At 46.7% G+C, this 11,755-nt stretch overlaps 1 protein-coding gene across 2 annotated transcripts; it reads right to left on the minus strand.

The window, feature by feature from the left end:
• Positions 1-3,958: 3,958 nt before the first annotated feature.
• Positions 3,959-10,854, minus strand: LOC121289804 (peptidyl-prolyl cis-trans isomerase-like). Of its 2 annotated transcripts, XM_041209642.1 has the most exons (6): positions 10,639-10,854; positions 8,896-8,926; positions 8,281-8,369; positions 6,080-6,176; positions 5,164-5,239; positions 3,959-4,408 (listed from the first exon to the last, which is right to left on the minus strand). In XM_041209642.1, exons 1-6 carry the CDS (start codon positions 10,705-10,707, stop codon positions 4,273-4,275), a joined length of 498 nt encoding a protein of 165 aa, XP_041065576.1. In that variant the 5' UTR covers positions 10,708-10,854; the 3' UTR covers positions 3,959-4,272. The 2 variants fall into 2 exon arrangements, with proteins under 2 accessions (XP_041065576.1, XP_041065577.1); XM_041209643.1 differs by lacking the exon at positions 8,281-8,369 and having other exon boundaries at positions 10,639-10,801.
• Positions 10,855-11,755: the final 901 nt, after the last annotated feature.

Genomic DNA, 11,755 nt, shown 5'->3' on the forward strand with positions numbered 1-11,755 from the left:
TAGGTTGTCCAAATCTCCGAAGCATATATATATATAGGAGTTCAGGATCACTGCTACCCGGTAAACCATAACCTTAATCTGGACAGAATACATAGGAAGAAACAGTTCCCTGTGACAGAAGGATACAGAACCAGAAGGCACCAATGTAAGGTGAATGGCAAACAAAGCAATGAGGGAAAACATTTTTACGCAACGAGTATTTAGAATCTGGAATGCACTAGAATGTGGTGGAGTCAGATTCAATTACAGCTTTAAAATGGCAATTGGATAATTATCTGGAGAGAAAACACTTACTGGGAACAAGCTGAAGAGTGGGACTAGGCGAGAGGCTCTTGCAGAGAGCTGGCGAGCACATGGATCCAATGGCCTCCTTCTGTGCTGTGACCATTCTACAGTTCCAAATCTGTGTCCACTGATTACCATACCTTCTGCCACTGGAAAGAGCTTTTGCTCAATTACCCTGTCAAAACCTTTCTTGATTTTGAACACCTCCATCTGATTTTTTTCTTTCCTGCTCTCAGGAGAACTGCCCCAGCTCCTCCACATAACTGAAATTCCTCATCCCTGGTACTGTTCTAGCCAATTTCTTTTGCACCCTCTCTAAGGCCTTGCCATTCTTCCTAAAGTATGGTGCCCAAAATTTGTCAGAATACGCCACCTGGGGCGAAGCCAGTGTTTTCTAAAGTAAAACTTAAAACAGAAATCTGGATGTTTGCTGCGGTAATGACTGTGAGCGTTTGCTGTTGAAACTCCATCAAAGCCGACAGTAACTTTGCAAGTCTGGACATGCGCAGAATTAAATGAAAATGCAGAAGTTGCTAACAGTGAGCCTATGCTCCTCCAGAGGGTGCACTGGAGAGGTTCCCACAGACTGCAATCTCTGTTGCAGTCATTATTTGGCAACACTTTCACTTCTACACTGTTAATCACGCTGCAGAGACCCTTGAAAAAGTTGCACCTTGCCTACACTTTCTCCCACCTTACCTCCTACATGAACTTTTATTTTATCCTCTCAGTTTCATCTGTTATAACGGTGCAATCTTCCATACCAGTGTTTCTGATATCTTCCCTATTTTCTCAATTGAGAATTCCCCTCCACCTAGGTTGAATTTTCCCTCAATTGTGTCCATTCCATTTCCTGTGGTTTTGCTCTCACCTTCCCCCAGAACCACGATGGTGTTCCACCTGTCCCTCTCCTTCCAATTCACCAGCCTCCACATTCAACAGATCATTCTCTGTCACCTCCAGCGTGATGCCAGCACCAACTGTTGGATGTGATGCTGCAATCAGGCAGCACTTGAAGAATCCCGAGTGCTGGAATCACTACACTAACAACCATCTTAAGATAATCAGTCAAACTCAAAACGTGGCTCATTTACACTTGCTATAAGTGACATTCATACACAGAGACCTATCCTTTGCAAACAAAAAGAATATGTTCAAGACTTGCATCATTTTTGAATTATCTGGGATCTTGGGGAGCCTATAGTTGCCTGTTGCTTTCTCCATAGCAATGCCTCAACCAATTAGTTTCTGTGCCAACTAATCAGCACCCTTTTCTCCTGTAGTATAAATTGTGGTGATTGTTTGAAATTGGGCATTCTTGCATTTGTCCTGATGAGTGCAAGACAAAAAACTTCAGCAACAGATCTACTACCAAGGGATTGTTCTTTCAATTTAGTGTACCATATTTGCTGCTTATAATGCAACCTATACATTGGGAAAATGCAAATACAGATTAGGTAGTTGTATGGCTGAATGCCCGTCTGCAAGCGTGACTTCAATTTTCCAGTCTCCTGTCATTTTAATTCGCTGTGCCACTCCATTTAATGACTTTGGCATCCGACACTTCCAATGAAGATCAAGGAAAAGCACCTCACCTTTGGGATAGGCACTTTACAGCCTTCAGCTCTCAACGCAAGTTCAACTTCAGATTACAACTGCTGCCCCCCATTATTTTTGGGCTTTGTTCCTGTTTACACCTTTGCTGCATCACCATCTCCTTTCATCCCTTGTCACACCTGCCTGCCACTCTTAACCAAGACCTTTGTATTTTATTCTTCCCTCCATTTCACTCATTTAAAACCTGTAACATTTATCAGGTCTGATGAAAGGTGAGCAACCCAAAACAAACTAATTTTTCCCCGCAAGTGTTGCCAGACCTGTGTATTTCGTTGGAAAAGTTCAAATGTCCAGCAATCCGTTTTGTTTTCCTTGCTTTTATACTGCACAATAGCCTTCTCAACTTGTCCTGCCACCTTCAAAGATATGTACACACCTACAGGCATCACTTGAAACATTAACAGTGCTTCTCTCCACAGATGTTGTCAGACCTGCTGAGTTTTTCCAGCATTTTGATTTTTATTTCAGATTTCCAGCATCCACTATTTTGCTCTTACCATCGAGTTTATATTGCCTCTCATTCATCCTACCAGATTGAATCTCACTACATTGTTAAATTCCACCTGCTGTGTGCGCGCATGTTACTAGTCTATGGCCTCAAGTCTGTTACTATCTTCCTCGTTGTTTACTACATTTAAACTCGGTTTCATCTACAAACTTTGAAATTATGCCATGTGACCAAAGGCTGATCATTCACAAAAATCAGTGCTCCTAATACTGACCTCCAGGGGGCACCACTATACCCCAATTTGCCCTTAACCAATTGTGTATACACTGGCTTCAATCCTGCAAGTATGTTGTTAAGTAGCATTTTAAAGTCCATGTACAGGATCTACTGGGCCTGCATTTACTTTTTTTAAATCTAAAATTTACACTTTTAGAACCACTTACCACCTCTTGTGCTAGTCTACTTTCATAATCTCAAATTCCTTGGTCTTTTGTTAACTTCTTAAGTTAGAGTCTGCTTTTTAATAACTTAAGCCTCTTCCTTTGAATTAGTGTTTTAACTCATTAGCCACACTTTTGAGGCCTATGGTGTTTTTTGGGCCTTAAGAGGAATTCCTATTTGTTGCAAATTCATTCCCCATTGCCACCAAATTAAATTGTCTGATTTGGCTTGGTTTGCTAGAACTTGCTATGTTTAAAATTGACTGCATTTGCCAATACATCCCTCCTCTAGAAAACCAAGCTGGCTGTCTAGCTGACCCAAGTATTTAACTTATTCTTTCCTGGGATGTGGGCATCATAAGCAAGGCCAGCTTCATTGGCCATCCCTAATTGGTCTTTAACTTATGCAGCTGGAGACCTCTGCAGAGGGCAGTTCAGAGTCAACCACATTGAGGGTCTGAAGTCAAATGTAGGCTAGTGAGGATGGCAGGTTTCCTTCCCTAAAAGGATATTAATAAATCAGTTGGGTCTTTAAGAGTGATAGTCTGATGGTCATCTTTTGAGATATTAACTATATTCAGGATTCATTAATTGAACTTAAATTCCACCAGCTGCCATGGTGGGATTTGAACCAGTGCCCTCAGCATTAACCTGGGTCTCTGGATTACTGGTCCAGTGACATCACCACTAGGCTGCCATCTCCCTCCACCCTATTCAATTATGGACAGCATACCATGTTGAATTTTCCTACCTTAAAAAGGAAAATTCTGATTGGAACATTAGATGTCATAAACTATAACCTTTGATGTCTCCATTACTATTACCTTGTTTGTATTAATTGAATCCCCAAATCAATACTTCAGGAAGTCTGGTATGCTGACCTCGGACTCTTGCTGGAGCTTTTGCACAAGAGACCAGTTGCCTTAATATTAAACAAAATGCTGAAAAAACTCAGCAGCTCTGAAGTCATACAGACATCAACTGAGCTCTCCACAAATGCTGCCAGACCTGCTGGGTTTTTCCTGTCTTTATTTTAGATACATCTGCAGCTTTTGCCTTAAAAAGATTGCCACCACACCTGAAGGTTGTTAATGCTACCCTCATTAGGAAACTTATCTGTGGTGAAGTACACAGCATATTTCTGGAATTGCAAAAAATGCATAAGCAGTAGGTGACAAGTGTTCACTTTATTTGAATGAAGTGATTTAGTACAAGGTGACAGTAAATAATTACATCTGGATGGTTGTTCCCATTACAAAACGAGCATCAGTTCAGTAATTAAATGAAGCAAAGCACTGCCATAATACTTCTAAGTACTTTGTGGGTTACACCTGTCCAACTAAGCCACAGCATGAATGATTAATCATGACAAACAGATTTCAATTTGACAATGATCTTTGAATCTTGCTGTTTTTCTGACAATGAGAAAAGAGACACCAGTCATTAGTTAGGCTACATGCAGTAGCTATTGCAGGAATGCTTTCATTGCAACTCTCCACAGTCAGCAATGCTAACAGTAACATTTGTCTGCCCAGTTCTTGATCCTGTTGCTTCCATTGATTTCACAACATTCATGCCTTCTACAACTTTTCCAAACACAACATGTTTTCCATTTAACCTGAAAAATATGAAACAACAGCTCAACTTTCAGAAATTCCATATTGAGCCAACTACCTTTAGAAGTAGATTGTGTGCCCAGACTCAATGCTCAGCTTTGAGGTCTATGGTGACCAACAAGGAAATTGGATAAATGTACAATAAAATGGAGGTACAGGGAAATAGCAAGGGGGTGGATTAACTGAATTGCTCATTTCAAGGAGCAAACACTCCATGGACTGAATGTTAGAATTTACACAGCACAGGTCAGTGCTGAGGAATCAAAAATTGAACAGTCACTACTGTCAAGTCCCCCAGTGACAGAACATTCAGACTGACAGTCTCAGCCATACCACAATACTTTAGCCCCAGTGAATTACCAGATAGCCACACAATTAGGCTTATGAGCTGCTTTCAGCATTGTAACAGTGGAACTTCATTAAGGCAAGTCAGTGACTGAAAGGCAGTGGCAAGACCTGGGTAAAAATGTCAGCTAGGGTTTGTGTCCCAGATCACTTCAAAAAGCTGCTGCCTTACGTAGATCCCACAATCTCAGTCCAGGGAAGGTTAACTAGCAAAAATTTCACAGCTGCATTTGTTCATTCTATCTGGTGTTTTATCCTCTGGCCTGAACATGCTCAGCTATGGGGCAACCATATGATTGGTTTCCTATATTATATGCTATTCCATTTATGGACCCAATTTTTTGGGGATCAAGAATACTTGCAAAGCAAAATGCAATGAGCCCAGCACCAGACTAAAGATAAGGATTCTTACCAATCAGTAGCTGCAGTGCAGATGAAGAATTGTGACCCATTTGTATTAGGCCCAGCATTGGCCATTGACAGAATACCTATAATTAAAACAATATTAGCCCTATGTTTTCATTTTGGTAACTATGTCATAAAAAAATCAAGTACTCAAAAGCTACACAACTAAAAGACCAAGGTGGCCTGAAGATGCTTTATCCATAGGAACACAGGTCTGCAGTTCCTAACTGCAATGCTTCAGGCAAAGGAGGATCAAACCCCTACCACTTTCTTGACTACTCCAGGCTGCTCTTCATGTAGTTAACTAACATTTTACAAACTAAAAGGCAAGTTCCTTGAAGTATTTGCAGGCCTGTACAGTCCTTTCTTCCCTGGAGAATAAGGAAAGAGATGATATCATTCCAACACAATTCTTACAGGGTTCAATGCTTAAAGGATGTTTCCCCAGCTGGGGGGGGGGGGGGTCGAGAAACAGGGGACACTCTGAATAAGGGGGAGGCCATTTAGGACCTGAGGATTTTCTTCATTCAATGGCAAACCTTGGAATTCTCTGCCCGAGGACTGTAGTGGCTCAACTCACTGACTATGTTCAGATTGAGATCATTAGATTTCTGCATATGAAAATCAAGGGATATGGGGATAATGCAGAAAAATGGTGAAGAAGATAATCAGTCATTGAAGGGCACAGCAGCCTTGAAAGACTGAATGGCCTACTCCTGTTTTTATCTCTTACATCAAACACTCCCTCCGTGGCAATTCCTGGAGTCAGACTTGAACACAAGCCCTGGCCCAGACACAGGTGCTGTTATCTGAGTCAACTCCAGTTTAGACAGGGGATACCAGCTGACACCCATGAAAAATCAGAACAAATTCTTCATTTTGCACCAAATGTTCAGTTGCAGGTTGTGCAGAAGTTATTTTACCTGGGCCATCATGCTTAAGATGGAAGTTCTCATCCTCAAATTTTGAACCATAAATGGACTTTCCACCAGTGCCATTGCCATTTGTGAAGTCACCGCCCTGTGGAATGCAGAGACTAAAATCATTTCCAGAAAGTTTTAAACCCAACCTTTCTGCACTTGAATTCAAGTCAACCCCTGGTAAAAATACATGAACATTTATTCCACCATACTGCAGTGTCATTTTAAAGAAGCCTCAGAGGCCAAGGATTGGAACTATTGCATACAAAATTGTGCAACAAGTTGTGGGTTCCAAGCTCCTCTAAACTTGCTTGACACCCAGTGTGTCATTCAAAGACTTCTGCACTGATAGAGATGCCATTTTTCAGATGGGATTTTAAACCAAGGCCCTATTCTGCGTCCCTCTGATGAAATGTAAGCACCTGTTAGACTACACTGCCTCACTATATTGCAACTCACTGCCTACTGTCCAGTAGGAAAACACTTATTCACTGCCCCAAATGTAAATTTTTAATGCCACCACTATCTCTTGTGAAAGATGGCTCATTTCTACCTCACAGCTGCTGCCAAATGGTGATCCATATTCTACTTTTCAACCACCAAAATCTACTTGGTCATCCAGTTCCTCTTCCTCCATGCCCTCCAGTCCATTTCACTCCACCTTGCCTAAAGATTTAAGGTCACTCAGCTTTAAAGCTTATTAATGCAACTCCCAACCTCATCTCTTCTATAACTGAAGTACGGTCAACCAACAGAAATAGTATATGGAAGCACTCAGCTTTGGAATAAGTGGCCTGACCAGTGTTGTGCTATTGTTTTTAATCCCTTGTAATTTTTATTCAGAATGTGGGTGTTGCTGGCAGGGTCATTATTTAATGACCATTCCTATTTGCACTTAAGGCATCCTTCTTGAACTGCCAGTCCATGTGGTGTGGGTATACCCTTGTTAGCAATTTTGCCCAACAGTGAAGGGACAGCAAAATAGTTCCAAGTCAGGAAGTGTGGGGCTTGGGAGGGGAACTCTCAGGTGGTGTTGTTTCCAAGGGTCAGCCACCCTTGTCCTGCCTGCTAGGTGATCAAGGACCAATTTTGGAAGACTGTCAAAGAAGCCTTCATGAGTCTCTGCAATGCATCTTGTATATGATCACACTGCTGCCACTGTGTGCCAGTGGTAGAGGGAGTGCCAACCAAGCAAGCTGCTTTGTCCTAGATGGTGGAGCTTCAATGTTGTTAGAGCTGCACTCAAGTGGAGAATATTCCACCACACTCCTCACTTGTGCCTTGTAGATGAGGGAAAGGCTTTAGGAGTCAAGTGATAAGTTCCTTGCCACAACTCCCAGCCTCTAATCAGCTCTTGTTTTATGACTGGTCCAGTTAAGATTCTGGGCAACAGTAGCCCCCTGGAATGATGGTGGAGATTAAGCAATGCTAATGCCATTGAAGTCACAGGGAGAAGTCACTTAGCAGGCCAAGCCTGAAAATATGGACACAGACTGCTTCAGTATTGGAGGTGTCACAAATGGTGATCAAATTTAGTAAACATCACTTCTGACCTTATGATAAAAAGGTCAGTGATGACAGCTGAAGATGGTTAGGCCTAGGACACCACCATGAGAAACTATGGGTAGTACCACCTGCCATTATTGATCAGTGGTACATTACACTGCCTTGGTTCAATTGTCTGGAATCCACTCCCAAACAAGTGTTTAAAGGCTCCTAAGCCCCTAATTCTCTTCTTCACTTTGGCTTAACATTTCCTGGCTAAAAATGAATAAAGGCAGTATATATTGAAAGTTACTAAAAATACCTCTGTTCCAATCAATTTAATAGTTTACCAAATTGACCTTGGAAAGCTAGCTTTCAACAGCTCCACTTGTTCATTGTAAGACACTGAGCAAGACTGTAACTGACTAGTGGCCAGAGACCTTTTATAGATAGGCTTGGCATCTGAAGAGCTAAATTTCAGACTAGAATTGGCTAGGCATTGATACACTCTGCAGCTGCCAAGAGATTTACTACCTAGCTGGGAGCAGTTCAAGATGGTTCCGTGAATGAATTCACAGGCAATTTATTTGGACCAACCCCCGCTAAACTATTCATGTAGGATGTCAATTGTGGCAAGAGATCATATAGTATTTCAATTCACTTGGCCACAAATCACTGCTTTAAAGAAACAATATATATCCAGTTCTTGAAGGACTTACCTGGCACATAAAGTCAGGAATTATTCGGTGGAAAACTGATCCTTTGTAGCCAGCACCTCGTTCCCTTAAGCACAGTTGACGGAAGTTCTCTGTTTAAAGAGAAGACTTGAGCAAACCTCCACCCTTCCAATGGAAGTGAATAGGTGAAATGCAGTCACTGCATTCCTTAACTGCCTTCAATATTCTACTGCACCTTCTGTAAGCTGGACTTGCCACTTTACATTATATGTGGAAATGCAAGTTATGGCTAGAATTCAGGAATGTTCCAAACAAGTTGGTCCCAGATCCTGTTGATCTGCACTCTAACATGAACCATTTGATGTTTTGTTCCGAACAGCAACTGCAAACCACTTGCCGCAGGAGACAATAGATCCAGCAGGTGTAGGCTACCAAAGTTCAATCAAATACTTCATCTTATTACCACTTGGCCCAAATTAAGTTTAACATCCAAACACTCGTTTTACTGAGATTCAACAAATTGTTCATTCTTTCGATTTTAAAGTTACAACTAAATAACTCACTGGCTGAAAACCTAAACTCAAATGGCTCTCCAGTTTTTATTTTACAATTGTGACCGCATTCTCATGCTAGAAAAACGAAAATTAATTTGCTCACCTGCAGTTTTTGGAACCACATCTTTTCTTAGCTAAATGGGCAGAAATAAAAAGAGTAAAAATGAATGGAAAAAAATACTTGATCTTTAATTCATTCAAAAGGCATATTCAATCTTACAGGGATAATAACTAGCTCAGGCACTGACTGACGACTGCAGCTTTATTCTAGGCAGATCTTTTTGGAGGTTGGGGGGGTTGCAGAGAGACACATTCTACAGAACGAGGCGGCAGCAGCTAGAGGCTTTTTCCATAAGCAGCCACCCTGAAGGGAGCCTAACCCACTACAGATACCTCTGCCATTTCCCAGTGGGGGAAGAGAGATGGGCAGCTGGGGGGGGGGGGGGGGGGGGGGGGAGGAGGGAGAAAGCGAGAGACATGATGTCAAAAACAAGGCCATTTCAGGAGGGTACACATCTGTAAGATGTCGGCTGGGGCAAACTGACTCTCTTCCCCCTACCCCCCCCCCCAAAAAGCAGCAAAAGGTGGCAAACAGGACCAAGGGGTTTTCTTTCCACGAACTGGTCCCAGAGGGGTCGGATTACCCAGGGACCCGGGAGGAGAGGCTGGGCTGGAGCCGCCTGACATGTGGGGCAGACCGGATCCATCACCCCCACACCACCAACCCCCCCCCCCCCCCCCCCCCCCTTCAGGGAGGATACTTACCCCCTTGCCCCATTCCATACAACCCCCTCACCACCCCCTTTCCCCTCTCAGGGAGGGTACTTACCCCCAGCCCTCCTCCCACCCCTCCCCCCCCATAGGGTACAACCCCCCTCCCCTCAGGGAGGATACTTACCCCCCCCACCCCCTCTCAGGGAGGATACTTACCCCCAGCCCTCCCTCCCCCCCCCCATAGGGTACAACCCCCCTCCCCTCAGGGAGGATACTTGCCCTCCCTCCCCCCCCCCATAGGGTACAACCCCCCTCCCCTCAGGGAGGATACTTACCCCCCCCCCACCCCCTCTCAGGGAGGATACTTACCCCCCCCCACCCCCTCTCAGGGAGGATACTTACCCCCCCCCACCCCCTCTCAGGGAGGATACTTACCCCCCCCCCACCCCCTCTCAGGGAGGATACTTACCCCCCCCCACCCCCTCTCAGGGAGGATACTTACCCCCCCCCAACCCCCTCTCAGGGTGGATACTTACCCCCCCCCACCCCCTCTCAGGGAGGATACTTACCCCCCCCACCCCCTCTCAGGGAGGATACTTACCCCCCCCCCCCACCCCCTCTCAGGGAGGATACTTACCCCCCCCACCCCCTCTCAGGGAGGATACTTACCCCCCCCCCCCACCCCCTCTCAGGGAGGATACTTACCCCCCCCCCCACCCCCTCTCAGGGAGGATACTTACCCCCCCCCCCACCCCCTCTCAGGGAGGATACTTACCCCCCCCAATAGGGTACACCCCCCTCACCAACTCCCCCCCCACCCCCCCGGCCCAAATACGGTACTCCACCCACACCACACCCCCCTCCCCCACCATTAACACCAGTCCTCTTCCCTCCCGGGTCCGCATTATTTTGGCGGGGGGGGGGGGGGAAGGTGGGGGGAGGGGCGCGCGAAGCGGTGACAATCAATTGAGAAAATGGCGGCCACCCCCTCTCTCCCCCCCCCCACACCCACCCACCCACCCCGGGGGGGGGGGTGGGGCAGGTCCAGCTCGGCCCGGCCCGGCCCGGCCTGGCGACCGGACACAAAAGGGAAAGGAAAAAAAAAATAAATAAATCAACGAAGCCTCCTCACCTCGAAAACTACGCGGCCAGCCGGCTTCTTGTCAATATTGATGTCGAAGTAGACCCTGGGATTCGCCATTGTCAGCCACCCGCACGGGACCAGACAGACAGAGAGAGAGAGAGAGAGAGAGAGAGGGGCGGCCTCTCACCCACTAACACACACACACACACCGGCTCCACCGAGAGCTGCCACAGCAGAAAACAACGGTGCGTTATCCCATTGCTTTTATAGCTGCGCCGGAGCCGTCAGTCCCGCCTCTGGCCTGATTGACAGCCGATTGGGGCAATCAGCGGCCGGGAGGTGGTGGTGGTGGTGGTGGTGGTGGTGGGTGGTTGGTTGGTTGGTTGGTTGGTTGGGGGGGCGGGGCGTGGGGGGGGGGGGGGTTGGTGCTGATAGTTGACAGGAGCCTCAACCGATAGCCGCGCGGCAGGCGTGGGGGGGGGGTGGGGGGGAGGAGGGGAGGGGTGGGGTGTGTGTGTGTGGGTGTTGACCGACCGTTAGGTATTTAAATGGCAGCGAGTGGACCAATCCCGCGACGAGGGGGGGGGGGGGGTGGGGGAGGGGGAGGGTGAGGTGGCCGCCCGTTAGGTATTTAAATGACAGCGAGTGGACCAATCCCGCGACGAGGTGTGGGGGGGGGGTGAGGTGGCCGCCCGTTAGGTATTTAAATGACAGCGAGTGGACCAATCCCGCGACGAGGTGGGGGGGGGGGGGGGGATGGGGAGGGGGAGGGTGAGGTGGCCGCCCGTTAGGTATTTAAATGACAGCGAGTGGACCAATCCCGCGACGAGGTGGGGAGGAGGGGGGGGGGGGGTGGACACCCGTTAGGAATTTAAATGGCAGCGAGTGGACCAATCCCGCGAGGAGGTGGGGGGGGGGGGGGGAGGGAGGTGGCCGCCCGTTAGGAATTTAAATGGCAGCGAGTGGACCAATCCCGCGACGAGGTGGGGGGGGGGGGTGGGGGAGGGGGAGGGTGAGGTGGCCGCCCGTTAGGTATTTAAATGACAGCGAGTGGACCAATCCCGCGAGGAGGTGGGGGGGGGGGAGGGAGGTGGCCGCCCGTTAGGAATTTAAATGGCAGCGAGTGGACCAATCCCGCGACGGGGTGGGCGCGGGGGGGCGGGGC

The sequence above is a fragment of the Carcharodon carcharias genome, chromosome 17 (assembly GCF_017639515.1).
Source record: "Carcharodon carcharias isolate sCarCar2 chromosome 17, sCarCar2.pri, whole genome shotgun sequence".
Taxonomy (NCBI): Eukaryota; Metazoa; Chordata; class Chondrichthyes; order Lamniformes; family Lamnidae; genus Carcharodon; species Carcharodon carcharias.